Below are 23,156 nucleotides of genomic sequence, written 5' to 3'. Positions count from 1 at the left end.
TTATTTAAATAGAAGAAGAGGAAGTATAAATTCAGTGAAGTGGGAAGGCAATATACTTACAAAAATTTGATGCATACATTGACAAGGTAGAATAACTGTGTTAACCCAGCATTATTCTAAATTAATGTCATCAAAATCAAAATACTTACCTAGCCTGCTACGTCTGATCTCATCAGGAGAAACAGGTCGCAACTTTCTTTCAGATTTAATTTCTTCCAGTATTCTTTCATGCAGGCTACGTGGTCGTGGTGGGGTTGGTTTCAATTTTCTTGCAGATGCCTTGAGTGTACAAAAGTAGAAGATTTATGTCACTAAAGATATATATCAGTAGACAATCATGGTACTTAAAGTATAGAGGGATTGGTATGATTCTTAGGAATCTTAACAAAGTGTTGTAGGACCGAAGTATATGGCCTGGAATGAGCGATCTCCAACCACTATGACCGTGATGAGTCTGGGACTGTGACGACCGGATTGCTCGCTTCTGAAGTGGGCTGCCGCCGCAGTCCCAAACAAGTTACCAGCAGGAGTGGATTAAAGACCTCTTTAGAAGGTCTCGGAGCAGCTTCTGGCCACTTTGGGGCATGCGTTGTCTAAACGCCACACCTCCAAAGCAAGTGGAAGCCGCATAATTTGGCCCGTCTGTTTTGGGCCAAAGTTACAAAGTCTGGCAGTTAGAAGTATTTGTAAGCTTCTGCTGTCAGCCCTGTTTTAGACCTTTTGAGCTAGTTTTATAACTCACTGCTTACTTTGACAGGAACACTTCTTAAAATTTAACTATAATTTATAACCATAACTTGAAGGCACAAGATAAAGTAATTGTGTCTGCCAGAAATAACTATTTTCTTTCATTTTAGATGGCTTGGATTGGAAAACCAGTATGGGGTCAGATCCATGGGCCGCCACTATGGTCCTGGAGCCAGCAGCTGGCAGGAGCGGATTAAATCCACTCCTGGAAAGGCTGACTCTTGCTGGCTTGGTGTGGCCTTACCACGGCTTCTGGCTGCTTTGGGGATGTGAGTCTTCTAAACAGCACGCCCCCAAAGTGCCCAGAAGCTGCTTTATTTAACCCATCTGTTTCAGACCAAAGAGTTGATGTATTCAAAGATGCGGAGATAAGGTACTGAATCGCTTTGGCCTGGAACACACGGGCCACAAGAAGCAGTTTCTGGCTACTTTGTAGGCGTGGCATTTAGATGACGCATGCCCCTAAAGTGTCTGGAAGCCACTTTGAGGCTGCGCTCCAGTCCAAAGGACTGTATTAAAGAGTGGTCAGTTTAAACCAATTCCTGGTGGCATGGGTTGAGACCTGCAATGGTGGTTTGCTTTGGGAGTAGGCCATGTGGTCACCATGATCCCAGCCTGATCACGGCTGAAGACTGCTCCTTCCCAGCCATCTGCACGCCTTCTTTTCCTGAACCCAGAGAAACACAGGTGTAAAAGACATTATTAAGGCACTTGCCAGGAACACTATTGATTCGTTATTGTGTGCCTCCAAGTTATTTCCTAACTATAATGACCCTAAGGCAAACCTATCACAGGATTTTCTTGGTAAGATTTTTAAGAGGGTTTGTCTTTGCCTTTCTCTGAGGCTGAGAGAATGTGACTTACCCAAGATTACCCAGTGGGTTTTCACGGCTGAGCAAGAATTCAACCAGTGTTGTAATCCAGTGCACAAGCCACTATAACACACTGGCTCTCAAGTACTAATCAGGCCTGATCCTGCTTAGCTTCTGAGATCAAACAAGCTTGGGCGTGTTCAGGGTGGTACAGTCTTAGGCATACTGTAGCCTAGCAAACTAGAAATAGCCCTATATCAAATGGGTTTGTATGGAAGCTCTATTAACTTACCATAATCTGTAACAATGCTTGTCTGAGAAGCATACTGAGGAATATAAGAAAGCGACAGCACAACAGGCAAGACAGAGTGATTTGGGGCATAAAGAAGACTGTAAGGAAGAGCTTTCAGAGATGGTGCTTAAGCAGCAACTGGCCACAATGAGAGGAAAAATATAAAATATGGTGTGGAAACATCTACTGAAAACAATACAATGTGAGGAAGAAAAACATAAGATTAGGCAGAAGTCAAAAAATATCTGAAGGTGCTGTTGTTATTTTTAAATCCTGGCAGCCTTATTAACTTACATTTTAAGAGAAGACAGGGTACACTGTGCTTGTGTTTTATATTCTAAATGATATTACAGGAAGGAAGGGGGATACGTTTCAATAAACCATATGTAAAGAAAGCAAAATGTATCAATAGTTGTTTTCTTTACTAGAATAAAAAACACCATGCATTGGAGTACATACTGGATTTAATGGCGGTCGAGATCGGATAAAATCTAAAATAATTTCATGGGCACTCTTTTTTAATCGTGGAGGGATATCCCCATTGACCTGAAAGAGAAAAAAACATTTTGCCTTCAATTTATATCATGACAGTCTAACAACCCAACCAAAGCTATACATCCTAAACTAACATACTTATTAGGCAACTCAACAATATGCAGTAAATTAAAAAATGCTGACAATAAGAATATTTAGTTTTAACAAGAACTACCTTACCACGCACTATCCGCAACAACAGCATATGAAAAGCAGGACATGATGGAAGGAGTTCTGGTTCCTTTACCACTTCTGAAAGTACACCCTCCCACTGAATTACACTTGAATTTTACCCCATAAACAAAAATTATCAAAATGGTAATACATTTCACACCTTGATGGGGCGGGGGACTTTCTTTTTGTTTTTTAGTTGTCATAGCTTACCATGACCTTCCTTAAAGTATAGCGTTTGGATCGAATATCATCCATCAGCATCTCATATGGAGTCAGTTGATACTCTATGGGAAGAGGGTTGTACTGACGTTCTTTAACCTTTTTCAGTTTCACACCATTTCTCAAGTCTCGCATGACTTGCACCCAAAATTGGGCCTGAAGAGACAAGAAGAAGAATATGTTTCAGGATCATTAAACAAACACTAACCTATCAAGAAAGGTAAGGTAATTGAATCTAACCTAATCACTAACCTAAATAAACACATTTTAAATCATGTTTTCATGCTCAGATTTTTAAATTACATAATTTCTGGAAATTTTGTTGATTTTAAAAGTGTTCACAGATAGTTAATTATGTCTGCACAGCTACTGTAAACATTGGACTAGACACTGTAACTAAAATGTCTCTGGTTTGAGGACACATCTGAAGAATTAAAATGTGCATTTACATTTAGATGTGAACTAAGATATAGAACTAAATATTTAGTTCTGTCAACTTTCTTGCTTTTATCAAGAACTTAATTTAGGCAGTCATTGGAATATAGGGGGAAATTCTACCTGATTTATGTACAGTCGTCCCTCCGTTTTCGCAGGGGATCCGCCTCCACTAAAACATAGACTTGCCAATATTCAACCCCATAGGCTTGAATGGGGCGTGTGCCTGCAAGCGTGCGTGGGGGCGTGCCTCATTGAAATTAATGGAGGTCGCCCCTCCATGAATATTTAAGACTGCAGATCTCAAGTCCGCAAGAACAGAGGGGCGAATGTATATCTTATTTTTCATTTACTACACATTCTTGTCTTTCCCCTGCTCACTCTGTCTTAACAGTGACAATTTTTTTGCTTGTTTTTAGCTGATTCCTTTTGTGAGTTGCCTTAGGGTTCACTCTGGGAGAAAGTCCACACAAAAAGAAAATATACAAAATAATAAATTAATGAATGAAACATAGTGGAATACAACTGTGACTGAAAATAAAAAATAATCTTTTATCTCTAAGTCTATAATCCATTTTTTCCTGTATGTTAAACAAATCCAGGCTTTAAAACTTTGATTAAGAAAAATCAGATAGCTACCATGCATTTTTTGAGCAAGCCACAAGGCAAACATGCAAAATGATGGCAACTTAACATTAAATCAATAATTATAATAGTTGGTTTGTATCTGAATTTATTATCATTGTTTATGTTTTAACCATAAGTCATAACAAAGAGTTGGCCCTCTGTATCAGCAGGCTAGCCACCCGTAGATTGGAGCATCCACAGATGGCCGTCCCATTATCCTCAATGGTGGCATGTGCACGCAAATGCGCTGACATGGCTATGTTGATGTCCAGTAGCAGTAATGGAATTTGAGGTCCCATATTTTTTGGTATCTGGAGGGGGGTCCAGAACCAAACTTTTGCTTATATGGAGGGCCAATTGTAGTTATCCCTTACATTAAGAATGACCTCGTGTTGTTTATCAGATAATAAGAAATTCTAGGTAGAAAAGGGCCAAATAACTCTTTACAAGTCTGCACAAAGGACAGGAAAGATGATAGTAAGCAAGTTTTCTATTACTCCATGATCACATCCTCAGTTTCAAGTCTTCATTTATATAAGTACCTCCTAAACATGAAATCCTTCTTTATCTTACACAGTACTAACACTGCAAACCTAAGAATGATTACTCAGAAGCAAAGCCCCACTGTATTCAAATATTTTTTTTTTCCTTAGAGGGGAATAAGCTCCAGTGAACTCAATGAGCGTTAGTTTTCAGTGAAAAAACAAGGATTTCAATGTTTGTTAGTTAAGAGGTCTCATATTCAAGGTTATGTTTATGATAGCAAAGAACTGGTAGTTGTTTAGATGGGTTTTCTTCAACCTAGCACCATTCAAATAGGTTGGACTACAACTCATATCACCTCCAGCCAGCATAGTCAGCTCTCAGTATATGAGCTCTCCAACATATATGGATAGTACCAGATTAGATAACTGAAATGCCACCAGATGCAAAGATCTATACAACTTTCACACTTCAGTGTATAGAAGACTCATCATCTGGCATTGCATGTTCACACAGGCAGGACTATGCTAATCTTTCTGGAAGCCTGAGGAGCCATGTATCATGGTGTATTTTAAAACACAACAGTTCGTTGAGTCTTTCCAATTTGGGCATAATGTTCACATGGATGTATGGGGAAAATGTGGTCCAAAGATATAAAAGTTACTTTGTGTAGTAATTTAAAAGAAAACCTGTATAACCTATCCAACTTCAAATAGGCTGTTGAAAATAGCCCAGAATGTTTCAAATCAATGTTGGGGATGTCAAAATAAGGAGAGCTCCTTGTTTCATATGTGGCGGATGTGTAAGAAGGTGAAAAGTTACTATTCTAAGATTCATGTTAATCCAAAATATTTAAGGGTAGATTTTGTGAAGTCACCAGAAATATTTTTGTTGGGCATTATGGACAAAGAACTGGATAGTAAATATGGATCATTCTTTTGATATGGTGGGACCTCCCCTTATGCGGGGGATCCGTTTCGGATCCCCCCGCATAAGGGGAAATCTGCATATACTCACATCCCATTAGAAACAATGGAGCGCATGCACGTGGTGGCACAGGCGCGTGCACCATTGTTTTTCTCGCTGCACGGCTTCTGCATAAGCTGGAAGTCGCATATAGTGTGTCCACGTATGGCGCGGACGCACTGTATGACAAAAGCAGAAATAATATTGTTTGCTCAACTTGGAATGGACTGTAGCACTGACAATCGAAGAATGGATTGTTAAGGCTGCTGAGTTAGCCCAAATGCCCAAATTAGCATGGGTTCTAAAGGATAAGACAACTCAATACTTTTTGAAAGATTGGATTTATGGATTATTGGGGCAATAAGAAATGTAACTATGTAATAATCTGTGGCTATGGTTATTATTAATTTCAGTAGGATTATTTAGTCGGATCTGTAATGGTAGAATAAATTTTTTCCTCTAATTTATTTTATTTTCATTATAATCAGAATGGGTGGATCAGAGTTTTATTGTGTATTAGTTGTATATATTTTTTCTTATCTTCCTTTTTCTTTATTATTTTCTTCTCTGTTTCTTCCTTTTCTTTATCTTTGCATATAATTTTGATTGTATATAAGACTACTAAAAACTAATAAAAATTAATCTTAAAAAACGCATTTGAAAAGCTGAAACTCTGGAATGGGATTCAATGTAAAGCAAAAAGCTGTAACTAGAAAGAAAAATAAATGTGATCCTTGTAAATGTAGGGAATAATCTACACCAAAAATTAATATACAAAAGTCTAACACCATGTTTAAATGAAATATGTATCTGTTTCTCTTTTTGTGCAGTCATACATAAAACAAACAAACAAACAAACAAACAAAACTGAGAAACTTTTGAACAGTAAATGTCACACAGAATGTGTGTGACTCTCACACAGACTATTTCCATTATCCTGTCAACACTATTTAAAATATAATTCAAAGGTACTTACCCAATCAGCATTTTTTAATTCATCAAGATCTGTGCTGGATTCATCATGTTCTCCTTTGTCCATTTCCTGCATCTTCTTCAAATTCTGTCATATAAAATAAAATGTATATATTTGCTTAAATGAAGAAAGAACAGTGACATCAATATGACAGAAAACATTTTTAACAAAACATCATATTTTACTGCATGCAAATATGCTCATTCAAGTAGTGTGACTATCACTGATTTACAGTCATCAGCTGAATTATACCTTGGCTTAGAAGTAACACTTGGGACATTACTGCACAATAATAATAATAATAATAATAATAATAATAATAATAATAATAATAATGCATAATGACTTTCTCTGTGCCACTCTGCATTATATTGTTACACTTCTGTTCTCTTCTCTAGGGGAGACAGTTGTGCCTTTGGGTGAATGGATTTTTCTTTGACAACCATCTCCCCTCGGAAACAGAACGGAAGTACAACTAGGGCACCAGTGGCACGGAGAAAGCCACTATGCTCCTGATCAGTTTTACCTTTCTTTTCTTGTGCTGTAAAGTCCTTAAAAACTTTGTGTCTTCTGCACTCCAGTAGTGTAGAACAAACAATCTATGTTTCAATATTTAAATGAGCTTATTCATTCATCATTTATTTATAATATTTGTATACTACCTCAAAAAGCATTCTGAAGTTAACTACACAACCAACAAGCAAAAACAATTTATCTGGCACTAAAACAAAACAAAACAAAAAATAACAGGCTTGGTGCTATTCAGGAAAGCTGTTCTATGATACAGATACCAGTTAATGTGTTGCTGTTATTCCACCTTTTTTCCCCCTAAACTGGGATTGTAGGCAGCACATATTTGCACTGTGTTATGATTTAAAACCTTTATTAATTAGAACATCTGCTTAGTAAACCTCTTGAATTTATGAAAAAATACTGTAAGTAATACATAGTGCATATAAGTATCGCTATGCAATATGAAAGTACTGGTCATCCCTTTGAAAGATTAGTTATTTATTTGTATTACTTATCAAAGCTATAAGGAACAATAGACCTTTCATAGCACACAGAAATAATAAAAAGCTATGTATGACAAAATATGAAACAGCATACCAACACTAAGAATTGGATCTAGACCTGCTCATGGGTAACTGAAGCTTAATTAATTTCAGTGAGTCTGTTTCCAATATGACTTAGATCTAGAGTAAAACCAATGGCCTCATGGTGAAGTGTCAGTTTAAATAAAATTATTCCTGTTTATCGCTGCTAATAACAGATTGTATGAGTTGTTACTGAAAAAATTAACAACTCTAAAAAGGGTTAACATCTGCTGGGGAAGATGATACAGGGATATCTCTCAAGAGAGATCTTTTGAAAGCTCCTGCCATTGAGAGAGATTGACTTTCCTTTTGTCTTTTATACATTTGCTCCAGTTCTGCTGCTTTCAGTCTTTATGGAAAATGTTCAGAACAGGGAACAAAACAACAAATAGATAGGATCGGTAACATTTTGGTTAGAGGTTTTCTAAGCAACATCTACAGAATTAAGATTTATTTGATATTACACAGATTATTACAATACTGTAATGCCAATTTAAAAAAGCAACCCAACCAGTTTTAAATGGAAATGAATATCACCCCATTAAGTTCCATAAGCACCGTGTCAATGTGTATCTAAACAGTGATTATATATGGAACGATGATTCAATTTGATTTTACAAATGCAGCTACATACTGGGATTTTGGCATGTATAGAACCTGAGTAGCCTCTGTCCAGATGTGTATAATTTCCATTTCTTTAAATATATCTTAGGTGTGGTACATACCGCCCCAAAAGGGTGAGCTGGAGGCATCTGTTTTAACTCCGGAGGGACGCCGCAGCAGGCAAACCATGTGGCGTCCCTCCGTAGTAAAAACAACCCAGAAAACCTGGGTTCTGTTTAAGGTGCCGGGCACATGTCATGAGTGCGCCACTGGCACAACGGTGACATAAGCGACACACAGTGACTTCTGTACACTGCACTTTGCTTACATCATCATGGCGGTGCCCATGGATGGGGCACCGCCATGATGCCGCCGTTACATGCTGGGTTCGGGAGCGTGCGGTTACTGCACACTCCCGAACCCTAGTATTGGCGGCAGCACATCACTTTTGACCCATCTGTTCCAGGCCTTAGTCAGCTAATTCATTTACTGATAAGCCAGAATTCAAGACTGCAGCAGATAAGACATCGCATTGGTGAACATTATACAACTGTTTGTGCTACTGAAATGGGTGTGTGTGTGTGTATCCTTCATATATGGTTTACCTTCTGTGACACTAAAACTCAGCACTCCTGTTTGGCATCCTGCAGATAAGCCAGAGTCATATGGCAAGGTTTACATTTTTGCCAGAGTCATATGGCAACGTTTACATGTGTACCAGTTTTGTGTGTGTGCATGTGTTTAGGGGTAGGGAAAGCTTGTGAAACTCAAAGCTTGTTAGATTTGAAAATTGTCTCATCCTATGGAACAGGAAATACTGCACAAGATGTCCTCAGACTCACTAGAAGAAAAGCCAAATGGCACAAATGGCAACCTCAGAGGTTCAGTACAGGAGCAGTTTAGGCAGACAGAACAAGCAGCAGCAAATATTACTTTAATGAGCTTTTGCTACAAGTAAGATTCTGGAGGACCATGGATCAAAATGAAAGCATGAATACACACAATCATGGGTATGCCCAGTCTTCTCAGACATCCTGCCTTTCTCATTTGTCACTATGACCCTCACTTGGAATCCACAGTTTATAAACCTCTGTTTTCTAAATCTCTTTTTCTCTCCATTCTCTTCATAATGCATCTTGGATTTAGGTGTTGCATGTATCTGAAGTATATATAGGAATTATTATTGCTTAACGCTAAAGACTATTACATAAAACTGGTCATACTACATGTGTTCAGTAAAACCTTGTCTTAAAAATGATTTATTCATTCCAAATTCCCATATTTCATTGTGTTTTTTCCTCAGTGTTTCCCCATACATTCAAGTTAGAGGTGAAACAGACCGCCCCTTTGCACTGCCTTCTGGAAGGCTTGGAAGCGCAGCATTTACCTGCCACAGGCTGCCAAGCCACCTGGAAGCCACCCTGGCTGTTACCTGGGAACTGCTTCATGGTGCTCCAGTGTTTACACGCTGCATACCGCTAGAGCGTCATGAAGCTGGCTGCTGCGATGCAGGCAATATTTGCCATTCCTTTTTCAGGCAGCTTCAAAGCAGATTGGGGCCGTAGCATGCGATTGCCGCAGTCCCAATCGGGCTCCAGAAGGGGCAGCTTCAAACTGCCCCTTCCACTTTGCCCCTTAGCCTGTCAAAATACTGCAAATTTTTTCAGTGTGCAGATGGGGGGAATACACTTTTTACAGTTCCCCCATGCTTTCACTGTACAAATTGTGCAGTAAGCAGGAACCCAAGAGTTTTCACTGTAATAGCATACAAAAAAAATCTATATAGATTTCCATCAGAACCTGTCCAGAGTGGACAGATGGAAAAAAGACAAAAATGCAAATGATTCAACTAAATTGTCTGTTAAACTGAAAGGAAATGACTAATTCTTTCTTGCACAGGCCACTGCTGCACTAATCAGAGTACATATTCTAATTCCTTACTGGGAACATTTACTTTAGACTTTCTTGTCTTGTCTCTATAATGCACACTCAGATCTATCAATATTATTTTTTAAATTTATGATTTCTTTTAAAAATTGTCTAATAGAAAAAACGTGAAGAGATTCAATGTTTCCATACTTATGTTTTCACAAAAATATTTCTTGCTTTGTCTAAACACAATAAATTGATTTCTTTGAAACAAGATCATTTTGAACAGTTATGGAATTAGATTGTTTCAACAAACTATAGATATAACTAGCCACATTTTAGGGTTCAGACATTATGCTAAACTGACTTGTCAAAATAAAAGTGAGAGAAGGAAAGGGGGAGGGGCATATGAACCTTGAACAAACTATAGCTTCATCTCATCATGATTAATCATGGTTTATCATGACTTCAAATTAGCTCATGGTCTCTTGAAAGCAAATTTTAAATTAAGAAAGCATCTCCTAAGGATCTTGAATTTTGAAAGTTCATCTATTTGATCTAGTAACTTTCACTCTGCTTACCTCTTTTGCACTTTTAATTCTGGCCAAGAATGTATACAACTCCATTGTTTCAGCAAACAGTGCCCGACATACTGCTTGATAGTGATTTGGTGCATCTGATCGAGTTGGCAGATGGGCAGCACAGAGCTGAGGGGGAAATAGTTTTAATGAAACATATGTAATTATTCATGTTTAGATAATAAAATAATATGCCAGCATACTCTCTCGTATATGGAAAATGAATCAGAGGAAAAAATCCATTTATATACATAATCCTTTGGTGCCGCAATCGAAGTTCACCATCCATACACATGTTGCTATTATTCCACTACCAAATAAACCTATAGAAATGTTCACAGAACTGTACATTATCCAAGAAGTGCTAGAGCTTCAGTACCATGATCTGCTACATTACTCTGCTCAGGAATGAGATACAAGTATATTAGAATCATAGTGTTGGAAGAGACTGTTAGAAAGAACTTCCCTATCTAAAGTTGGTTCTTTCGTTGCACTGGTAGCCTCTGGATTGCAAATACATCACAAATTGACCTAATGTGAACTGAACCAACAATCTTACAGAATCACAGAATTGGAAGGGGTTTCATGGACCACTAAGACCAACCACCTGCTCAATGCAGGTTTTCCAGCTAAAGCATCCCCAGCAAGTAGCTGTCCAGTCTCTTGCTGAAGATTTTGCAGAGAGGAACAGCCCAGCATCTCCTTAGTCAATTGGTTCCATTGCGGAACCACTCTTATTGTCAAGACATTACTTCTAATGCTTAACTGAAATCTAGTCTCCTGTAACTTAAAACCATTAGAGACCCAGTTCTCCCTCTGGGGCAGCAGAGAACAGGCCTGTCCACTCCTCTCTCTGACAGCTCTTGAGGTATTTAAAGAGTGCATTCATGTCACCCCTTAGTCCTCTTCACCAAGCTGAACATGCCCAGCTCCTTTAACCTTTCCTCATATATTTTGTTCTCCATATCTCTTATCATTCTTGTTGCCCTCCTCTGAACCTGAGACTGAACACAGTACTCCAGATGAGGCCTGACCAGTGCAGAATACAGTGGGACTATTACTTCCCTTGACTTGGAAACCATGTGGTTTCTTTATTTTGCATCAGAATATTATTGTACAAATGGGATACAAAGAAAAGCAGGGAGTACTGAGGTGGGGAGTCATTAAGGTAAAGGGAAGATAGAAAAAGTGAAGATTGGCAAATTCATGGGTGTGTCATTTTCTCAAGCAGTTGAAGCTGAAGGATTGTATCCTCCTATATGAGCCTGCCCAAGAGCTTTGAGGGAGGCCTTTGATCAGTCCCATCATCTCTGGAGATCAATTTGTTGTTGATATAAGAGAGGTCTTTGTCTGTGTCTGTTCCCAGGCTTTGAAACTACTTCCTGAGGAGTAGTTCACCTTTTAGTTCACCTTTTGCTGTCCTTCCATGAGAAGGAAAATACCATTTAGGAGTAGGCAAATCAAAATGAAAGCAGAGCTACTAAACTGAGTGGTAACTGAAGGCTGGAACTGACTCATTCTTCCTCACAACTTTAGTCTTTCCAAAGCTAATTGTGAAAGCAATCAATCTAAACAGTATTTCTGGTTTAACCTAAGTGCTGCCCATGCCGTTTGGAAGAAACATAGCAGAAGGATACACTAGAAAGCAAGGACAAAAACACTACAGCATGTTAATGACAATAGGGATGAAGTATGCAAGTGGGAGAGCTGTATAATTGAATTTCTATGCAAGGCTTTTCAGGGCTCATTTTGGGTTGCCTAGAAAGTGGGTTGCAGTATTCAGTTTTTTGCTTAGATCACTAAGAAGATTAGAGCATTTCCATCTACATTCAGAGATCACAGGGGGAAAACATTATGTAAACAGGAAGTCTGCCAACAACTCCCTCTGGGGTTTATTTTCATGCGAGTAAAGAGCAACAACTCACCCAGGCAGTGTGGTGGTAACAGAAATCACAGGTATCAGGAAAGATCAAACAAAACTTCTGGCCCCATTTGAATGCACTTCATCAAGAATGAAACCATATTACAACGAAATATTCACAACTGACTGACCCCACAAAGCTCACTTGGCTTCCACGTAAGCATTTTCAAATAAAGACATGAAACTTGTACCTCAATAACTCAGTCTGATGGTGGTCAGAGTTCAAAAGATACACACTTGTTTTCATTTCTAATCATCATCTGAAAAGAGATGTATTGTTGGTCTCTTTTCTCTGGAAATAGGAAAAGAACATTTCCTGTGGGACCTAAAACATGATCTAACTGTTGATGATTCTCCAAGTAAGTACTAAAAAATACACACCAAATAATTATCCTGTGGGTGTTTTAGCTTAAAATGATGAAAATCTGTCATGCATCTGCCATGCTGCATCCTTTATCCATATGGCCAATCTCTTTTTGTGGCTTCTGGCCTTTCCTCTCTGATATTAAAATTTGCCATACTCACATGTATTAAGCCACATCGGCATGTATGATGAGAAAAGGAGGCAGCTGACATTTCCCTTAAACTGCTAGGTGCTTTCCTCACAACACATACACAGAACTTCTCATGTGCTCTACCTATAGATGATTTAGGTCTGTAGATCTTGACAGTACTATAGGGCCAAGCTAAAAGAGCTAGGGCTGAGCTAGTTGGGATAATGGAAGATAATTGGTCTTCAACTCTTTCAACTTTTTTCTCGAAAAACACCTACCATTTTTGATCAGGATCATACTATTGTGGACTAGAACCATGTTATAGAGGAAAATAATGCCATTTTCCCAATCTAAATTGTCTACCCAAAGCTGCTAATTGTCCCACAGGAGAAAGCACACAGATGCCTCCTGGTAATTAGTAGCATACATCTTGAGTCTATGTATACTCAATGGAGTGACTAATTACTTAACCTTCTGATTTTTACTAAAGGTCATCTCACAACAATGGCATCTGAATAATTATGGGTAGCAGCCAAAGAAAAAACAGATTATCACTACAGAAACCAGGAAAAATTATCCCTACTGAGGTGTTATCTATCCATGCAACAGAAAGTAAAGAATCTTAGCTGGAGAGAAGGTGATCTAACCTACAACCAACCATTATGTTCATAACTGAATTGAACTCTGAATTGAGGCCCTACTACAGCACATGGTTCCATAATAACAACAGAAACCTATTTCTGTATTAATATGATAATGCCTTACTAGTCTGAAGAGATAATTTATTCATTCCAATTCTAGTAGTAGGATCTAAGGGGTGGGTGAATACACAGGTTTTGTGAAGCAAATTGGGGGGGCTACCTGCTCTACATTACTGCAACAATGAAATATGCTTCTTATAACAGTAACTAATAATACTTTGCTATTTATGTACTATCTGAAAGGGTGTTCAATATAAATATCTCCAAATTTTCTTTTAGTTCTGATACTGTAAACATGTTTTTAAACTGTCACTAAAGCAAAGTAGGTCTTGGAGACATGGCAGAAAACAGTGGGGTCAGATAACTTGCAATTTTCAGACTGGAATTCTGATAAACTTCAGAAGGATGATGCATTCTCTGTGTAGGGGAAGGGATTAACCACCTGGGAGATGGCAGATGGTGCACAGACCCTCTTAAGAGGATCCAAAGAAGACCAGCTCAGCATTAACTCAAAGATATAGCTGAGTAGAAACTGCAGTAGCAGATGTCATCACAACACTGTACTTATGGGCTGAGATGTCCATCTTTATCTGAGGACTACTAGCAGCCCCATTATAATCAAATATCTATATTCCTAAACAGTTCTGGCTTGCAGAAATGTGATTTGTTGCAGCAGTGGAGGTCTGGGCATAGATAGACCATAGTAAGGTCTCCAGGGACTGTATGCAGCAGAGCTGGGATTGCTTATGTGTGCTGACAATTCCTATCAACATGCCATAGTCCAACATTCAAACCATTACACAATGCCGGTTCTCTGCTAGTTGTTATATATAGTTTATTGTTTAAAAGGATATAGAAGGCAAAGACAATATTTTAAACTTAAAAACTGAGTCAATGACACAAAGAAGCAATAATTAAGAAAATGTTAAATGTGGATACACAGAAGATGTTCATTGGTTTTCCCCTGTAGAATGTCACCCCCTTTGAAAACGAATTTCAGATATGGCATGGCTTATTAAAAGAGCCAGAATGGTGTAGTGGTTTGAGCACTGGATTATGACTCTGGAGACCAGGGCTTGAATCCCTGCTCAGCCATGGAAACCAACTGGTGACCTTGGGCAAGTCACACTCTCTTAGCCTCAGAAGAAGGTAAAGACAAACCCCCTCTAATCAAATGTGGCCAAGAAAATCGTATGATAGATTTGCCTTAGGGCTGCTCTACGTTGGAAAAGACTTGAAGGCACACAACAGCAGCATCAGCAGCCGCTGCCTCTGTTGCCACTGCAACTTATTTAAGGCTTTGTGCTCTAATTATTTTACTCAGTTTGTCTATGTATGTGGATTTTATTGTTTGAATGTGTTTTAGTTCATTCAATAGTATATAGGGTTGGATATAAATAACACACACACACACACACACACACACAGTATACTGTTCAAAGGAAGTAAAAAAAAATGACAGTGAGATCATATGCCCGGCCTCAGAGCCATGTACATGAGTTCTTTGGATCATAGCTGTAGGCTGTTCTGCCTCACAGTGCAATGAGTTGGACAGAGAATGAACTGAAAGAATAAATCCATGATTGCAAAGAAACACTTTGCTTCTAACAGCCAAAGTAGACATGACATTAAACCAGACCCTGTATTCAGTGTGCACATTTTAAAAAAAGATTGCATATAGCATTATTGGGGTGAAAATTTAATCCTTTTCTTTCCTACTTCTCCACCTGAAGCTCCTGTTTTCTACTGGAGGGGAAACCCCATTATCATCATTGAAAACGATCTATATCTGCTTAAATATATGTGCACATCTAATGCAAAACACACTTAATGCTGTGTGTAGCCTGGTCCAAAATGCTGATAACCAGGCATGTGGCCCAGCTTGCTGAGCTAGACTTAGTATTGAAAAGAATCTTAATACTGGGGAAACTGTCACCTCCACCACTAGTTTCCAATGTTAAGGCTCTATTTCTCATATGTTTATTTAAGAATTAAGTACAATAACAGAAAAGCAGGCTTGCACTGGCAGACTAATAAGTGGAATTTTCCACAATGTGAATAAAAACTTAGACCTCCAAACTCAGAATGAGAACAGAATCAATCACCCTGTTGTTCAGTGTGCTCAGGGAAAGAAATATGAACTCTGTCTTGAGAACTAGTGTTTTCTATTCAGACGATTTCCCTACAGCACAGCAATTCCACATTAATGTTCTCATTATTAATGTTTGTTTCTACAAACAAACAGAAATCAAAGTTGAAGCTACAGCGCAGATTCAGTGGGCCCTTGGTATCTGCAGAGGTTTAGTCAAGGATCCCCCTCCCTAAGGATACCAAAATCCATGGATGCTCAAGTTCCATTATATACAATGATGTAGTAAAATTAGTGTCCTTTATATAACATGGCAAAAATCAAGGTTTGCTTTTTGGATTTTTAAAAAAATATTTTCAAGCCGTGGATGCAAAATCCATGGATACGGAGAGCCAACAACACTTTTTATTGAGAATGGGGAGGCTGAAAAGATTGTTGTTGTTGTTGAGTGCCTTCAAGTCGTTTCCAACTTATGGGGACCCTATGATGGAGTTTTCTGATTGCCGTTTTTTGTCTCACGGACAGAAGGGAAACTGTAGGTTTCTTCAGAGGGGGTTTGCCATTGCCACCCTCTGAGTATTACTTTCCCAATCCAGTGAGTTTCATAACCAAGTGATGATTCGAACCCTAGTCTCCCAGGGTCCTAGTCCAATACTCAAACCACTACACCATACTGGCTCTGATTCAATTGGACAGAAATTGCACATACTCAGAGAATGAACAAATTTCAGATTAATATTCTCTATTCCACTCCACTCCACTCACTGATCTGTCTTTATAGCTATCCGCGTATTTCTCTACTTGCAGTGGATAAGTCCCTTCTAACTGAACTAAACCTTTCTGTATTAAACTTTTACAAATAAGGCATTTGAAGAGAGAGGGAAGTGTATGTGTTGATGGAGTGGAAAGAAAAGAGAGGCAGATGAGTGACAAACTGAACTGAAGAGGTTATAAAATGAGATGCCATGTTTTGGGACAGCCTTTCCCAACCAACACTTGCCAAAGATGTTGGAATCCCACAATTCCCTATTATGGGCTTTGTTGTCCATGTGGGGGGGGATCTAGGATGGAGGAAGGCAATGTTAAAAGGAGAAAAAGGAATCCTTTTGAAGAATCTAGTAAAAAAAATGTTCTCCCCTAAGGTGAACAGTGACATCTCCATGTCATTCTCTTTAAATCCCATGACGAGGCCCAACACTAATGTTTTAATTAACAAGTTAACTAATAGTAAGTGACTCGGTAAAATTACTTAACTTATTAGTGTTTATGCCAGTGAATTAATTTTAGAATTTATAGCATTTAATGTTATTCAATTAGTTTACAATTCTGAGGTTCTAGGCTCTGCTTTCTATAGTTATTAAGCATGTTTTTTTTCTTTAGTTTCATTTGTTATGTCTTTATTATGCCTTCATAACAAATGTAACCAGCATTGCTTCCAGAATAATATGCTACTATAAACTATTTCAAAAGATCAGAGACTGAAACAAGATAAATATTCAGATACAACTAGAGGTTCCAATTATCCTTGCTTGTCCTGTGATGGACAATTGATTGAGCAACATAGTTAATATTTAATGATCATTAATGCTTTCACAAGAATAACCTTCATTTTGCTGAAGACCCCCTGTAAGCTAAGATCATTTATGGCCATTAAAGACTAGCTCAGAGATGGGAACCTTTTTTCTGTTGACAGCCAGAGACCACAAGGGCCCTCCAGTCCACATTCCTTTGGGTGTAATCTGTTAGTGGGTAGCAGACAGAGGCACAGTCAGAGACAAAATGACACTTTGTGTTACTAACCTCTTCAGCAAGAAAGAAGAAATTGCCAACTGAGAAAAATCTACCTGTTGCGAAGATCCCATTCCTCTGAACAACATGCAAGGCTATGGCTCCGTAAGATCCAACAAGACTAGCACAATGGCCAGAATACCTGGAAGACCAGGGTGAAAGAGGACTTTCCAACATTGCTATTATCTAGGATTATTATTATTTTTTGCTTGCTGTTTTAGTCTTTCCAGGAGGAGGACTTATCTGTGAATTGTCTAGTTTGGTGAGAACCCCTCTGGACTGTATTTCAGCTGGCTCTTGGGGTACAATAGTAAGGGATACTGTTCTTTTTGGTTAATTAATTTTTGTTTTGGTTAGTATTTTATATATAAAGATTTAGCCCTTTTATTGTAATACTAAATTGATCTTATGTTTAAGCGATTGTTTTTTATTAAAACGTATTCAATGCTTTGTAATTTTAAAAATATTTTTTGAATGTGATACATTTTGACATGTTTTAGTTTGTGAGTTGTTCTGGATATAGTCTGCTTTGTCATATAAACATATAAAACATATATGTGGCATATCAACTCAATGTTAACCAAGGAGAATCTACATTACTTCACTGGGGTAGTTAAATTTCACTTTAAACTGTTGTGGCTCCTGGAATCTGTAGTTTGGTGAGGTAATTAGAATTATCTGTGAGAGATCTCTAGTGCTACATTCAGGGAAATGGGACTACAATTCCCAGGATTCCACAATATGGACTCAAACTGCTATAACTTTGTAGTGTAGAACTCAGACACATAGCCATGTTAGCCTGGAATATCAACATGCAAATAGAGCTTGTAGCACCTTTGAGACTGAGCGAAAGATGATGTAGCATAAGTTTTCATAGATTTGATCTATTTCCTCAGGTGCATGGAGAAAACTGTAGTATAGATACACTCCCTCTCTTCCTGACCATATTTTCTATTTCTCTCCACCCAAGGGAAGAAACAATTTCCTTTCCCCAGAGATCTGAGCTAATAACTCAAAGAGGACCTTCAAATTTGCACAAGATCTCAGGTTGCCCACCTCTACTACAGAGAAAGGTGTGAAAACTATGCCCTTTTTCACAACACTGTTACACTGTTATTCATATTATTATGAATAATGTATTTCTCTCTTATTAATATATTTGCGGGGGTGACTGTGTGCTTTGAATGTAATGAAAACAGTGACTCTGACTATGCATAATATCTTAACACAGTGCTATATAAATCTACAGTGCTATATAAATAAAGTATAATAATAATAATAATAATAATAATAATAATAATAATAATAATAATTAACACAAACTGGTAAAACAACCTACTCAAGCACAGCTGAATTATGTACAGTACTTTATGATGTGGTGGGACAGTTGGGTTACTATACACATTTCAAATAAAATGCTCACCTCTATGTTAGTAATATTATTATTTACCAAACAATTATTCATTGTGTTACTTCTACTCTGTGAATTTTTCCCCCCAGAGCCTTTCCTTAATCAGTAAAACCACTGTTTTAAGAACAGTGGACTCCATGCCAAGGATGAAAAAAGCTGATTGACTTGCTGATCCTCAATCCAGATTATTTGCTGTCTTATCCAATTTGGCTAGGTGGATTTAATGCCATCATCACGCTGATAGTGAAACTGAAAAATGCATCACCACACCACACCACACACTGAACTTATTAGTGCTAATGGCTGGGCAGCAGAGATGTTTGCACTGAGATGAACTTAGACAGATCAGCTTTGGAACTGATCACTCCGATTTGTCTGTCTGAAAGCCAGGCACTTCAGCCTGCTTTAGTAATTAAGAACAACTTTCAATTTAGATACTTTGTTGGGGTGAGTGACTATAACATGGCACTGTCACTAATGGCTAAACTAAATGAAATAGTGAGACATCTGTGATTTCATCCCTCACCTTAAAAAAAAAAAAAATTAAAAGTAACCCTGAGAATTACTGTTAGGGAACCTGGTAATATATAAGACAGTCCTAACTCTTCCCTCAGCGTCTACTTCCCAGTTTTAAAACCAGCTGCAAAATTGGCATCTGGATGCAGGGCGGTGGAATTTAGCTCCTCATCCAGTCTTGGTTACATAAAGAAGACAAATGTAATTAAACAGAGATGTTGCCGCTAATCTTGTCTAACCCTCAGTTCTCTACAATGAATTTGAATCTAGCTTATGGACTAAATTTCATTCAGTGACTGAATTACTGAGATGCCCCTAACTAACAATTCCAACATTTGAAGCATAATCAATAGGCATTTATAGTATAATTTGCTTCTTCTCCATCAGCAGTAGGTACCTTGTGTGAAAAGCATACTGGCAGCAAGAAAGCAGCACAGAGCTCCTACTTTATTGTGTGCCAAGCAGCAATCTTTACAAAATAAACCTTGGATATCCAATCTGCCATCTGAATAATGTAACCCACAAAACATCTACCCTACAATTTGGTTTCCAAATTTACCTTATCAGTTGCTGGAGCAGTAGTGGCAGAAACTGAATGAAAACCTCAACTGTGAAGGACCATTTCAGAGGGCAGCTATAGTTTTCAGTTTTTAATTAATATGTAGGATTTGTCACTTTTTAAACAACCTTTTCTGATGCATCTGAAAAGCTACCTGGTAATTTTTCTACTGTAATAAAAACGATTTGAGAAGTGATCATCTTCTAGGTCAAAAAAACAAATGAATCTGAACAGTTTTGAACATCAGCACTGCTCTATAAAAAACAACAAAAAAGTGAAAACATTACATTTAAGCAGCCTCTGCAATCCTGACCAGGAAGACTGAGCAACCAGTGGCCAAACATTTTAACTCCGAACATCATAGCTTCTCTAATTTGGAAGTAAGGTTACATTCAAGCATTTTAGTCAAAGTGGGAAGTTTCTGGATCCATAGACGCAAGACTTTAAGATCACATGGTTTCATCCTACAGGATAATACACAGTCAGCTTAAGAATATTAAGAGTGGAATGTTCTAAACAGCTATCTTGGCTACAAGCTCATTTTTGTTTTAAGCATCTAAGTAAGGAGGCAACCACACCGTTTTACTTAGTAATTGAGCTATTAAATTCTGTTTGTTAATCACTTGAAATACACACACACACACACACACACGTTAGTAATTAACTGCATCCTTTTGGGATCCAGAACAAATATATGATAAGTGCTGCTTGCTTCGAGACACACATATACGGGGAGAGAGAGAGAGAGAGAGAGAGAGAGAGAGATGTAATTATTAAACTCTGATAAAAATCTAATATGTTAGAAATTCCATAAGGAACAACATTTCCTCTCAACCCTTACCCAGGAAAGTATCACACACAAATCTAAACTTCTTAAAAATTTATGAGCCATCTCACTTTCAACCTGACCTTGCTTTCAGAAACACATCTCTTGAGGTTAACTGTTAATGACCAGTGCTAGTAATGTTTCAACGAAACTATAGTTGAAAGAGGAAACACAATCTTTCTTTGAACAAGCAAGCATGCAAAGTGCTGATTTGTTCAAAGTGCTTCACATAACAATGTAAAATGTCCATATGAACTCATTACATTGTACCTAAAGTTAGAATATGACCAAAAGATAAGGGAAAAGAAAACAAACTTTGTCATCTTCACAGCACAATTCTACTTCTGAAATCTACTGGTTGAAGGGCTTTAGGAAATGGTGGAAACTCTCTTTCACTGGCAGGACTTGAAATTCTACTAGAATGGAGATATGAATCATAACTTCCCTGATGCACTAACAAAACCAGAAGACCCATCAGAGTTGGACTTCAGGGCACATCCTGTGTTCCTTAGCATAGACCAGCATTTCTTATCCAGGGTTCCTTGAGAGGTCACTAGCAGTTTTGTGAGAGATCATGTTTTTTTAAATAAACATTTCTGAGCTATAAAAAAATTAAGGCAAGGGTTCCCTATAACGTTTATACAGGGGTTCACTGACACCTCCAATTTTTATACAGGTTGTCTCACCCTTATCCATAATTCTGAAACTCGAGATATTCCAAAAACAACCATGTTTTTCTTCAGTGGCTGAGACAGTGACACCTTTTTGATAGTTCAGTATATGAAAACTTTGCTTCATACACAAATTTATTAAAAATAAATTACCTTCAGATTATGTGTATAAGGTCTATATCAAATATAAATGAATTTTTTATTTAGACATGGGTCCCATCTCCAAGAAAATTCATCATGTATGACACACACACACACACACACACACAATGGGTTTTCTTACAGATGGGATCCAAGTCTAAACACAAAATACATCCACAAAATGCAACTACAGGTATTCCGAAATTAAAAACAAATAATCCAAAATTCAAAACATTTCTGGTTCCAAGTATTTTAGATAAGGGAGACTCAACCTGTATAGGGGTTCCCTTAGACCTGAAAATTATTTGAAGGGTTCCTCTAGGGTAAAAAGCCTGACAAAGGTTAACCTAGATGGTAGAGGGTCCATTTATCTTCCAAGCGTGGGCAGCAAATTCAGATGGGTGGTTAGAAAAATGAACACATTTTGGCTGAAGGACTTTGTGCTAAAAGAGATACATGTTTTCTTGCCTGATTCATGGGCCATGATACCGGTTCACATATGCTGGAGCACTGGTGCCTTTCCTCCTTCCTTGTTGTTGAGTTATTTCCTCTGTTCAAACTTGAGACCTCCATTATGAAGAACATAATAAGCTGTTCTATGAGACCAGATTTATTCCTGCATTGCTATGCTCTGGTATCTATAGCTTTGAGGGCTGGAGCATGGAAAACTATGCTACAATTGACTGAGGGTCACAGTAGATGTTAATGACAATATGCATCCCTTTGTTTAACTAGTTTTCCCTCCTAGAAATGGTTTTTCACAGAGATACATGCATCAGCAATCAGACTTGCAAATCAAACCTGCATTTACTATACTTTCCCATGACCAGTTACAGGACACTGTACACAGAATGCAAGATTGTACATAGGCAAGGAAACTCAAATTAAAAAAAAACATCTTTCATCACTTGGAGAATCTCTTCAAGCTGTTCCATGGCATTTCCAATATGAATCTTCATCCTGTGAACTCCCTGACTTTTGCACCAAAGCATGAAAAGTTTCTGTCATCGCTCCTTTGTGATTGGATTCTGATCTATCATTTCTTAACTCCATGCTCTATTATAGTCTTTCCCACCATGACTTTCTTCAAATGTTTTGTGTATCAGCAGTTATCAGGATTAGGCATTCTAGCCAATGGTAAGTGATAACAGGAGTCTGTTAAAGGAAGGCAACATGTTAGAAAAGGTTGCCTAAGAAATGATCCACTGTGCTAGATACAGGAGTATGCTCTGGAATAGTATGTTTTAATCAGCACAGAAAGATATGCTGAAGGCATTCCACAATCACAAGTCTGTTGATTGTTTCCTTCTACTTGGTATGTCAGCATCAAAGCTAACTCAGTCGCAGTTTGTGGCTGGTGATGGCATTTGTTTGTTGTTTGTTTGTTTATACCCCACCCTTCTCCCAATATGGGATTCAGGCATGCCGTGGGCATGTCTGTAAGTTTACTAGCATGCTATTAGTTTCTTTTCAGGGGTTTGCCCCTCTTAGTCTCTGGCAGAGCCTACATACAGTAGGAGTTGGTGGCTGTTTGCAAATAGTTAACAGCTATTGTTTGATTTTTGTCTGTAAGAACTGTTAAAGCACTTTTGAAGACTGAAAGTGGAAATATGATTTAGAGATTGTTAAA

At 38.0% G+C, this 23,156-nt stretch overlaps 1 protein-coding gene across 3 annotated transcripts in view; it reads right to left on the bottom strand.

Annotated features, from left to right (window-relative positions):
• The window catches only part of LOC149317186 (protein spire homolog 1-like), a 112,091-nt gene that overhangs the window by 42,479 nt on the left and 46,456 nt on the right, over positions 1-23,156 (bottom strand). For all 3 annotated transcript variants that reach the window (XM_089517004.1, XM_089517001.1, XM_089517003.1), the window contains exons 4-8: positions 10,413-10,538; positions 6,266-6,349; positions 2,770-2,934; positions 2,311-2,397; positions 150-279 (exon numbers count right to left, since the gene is read on the bottom strand). In XM_089517004.1, coding sequence (XP_089373130.1) covers positions 150-279; positions 2,311-2,397; positions 2,770-2,934; positions 6,266-6,349; positions 10,413-10,538 — 592 coding nt within the window. The remainder of the gene's footprint in view (positions 1-149; positions 280-2,310; positions 2,398-2,769; positions 2,935-6,265; positions 6,350-10,412; positions 10,539-23,156) is intronic.

The sequence above is a fragment of the Sceloporus occidentalis genome, unplaced genomic scaffold (genome assembly GCF_023333645.1).
Source record: "Sceloporus occidentalis isolate IW3139 unplaced genomic scaffold, rSceOcc1.0.p SCAF_3, whole genome shotgun sequence".
NCBI lineage: Eukaryota > Metazoa > Chordata > Lepidosauria > Squamata > Phrynosomatidae > Sceloporus > Sceloporus occidentalis.
The sequence above is the reverse complement of the archived record's forward strand: the minus strand, read 5'-3'. Positions and strand labels throughout refer to the sequence as shown.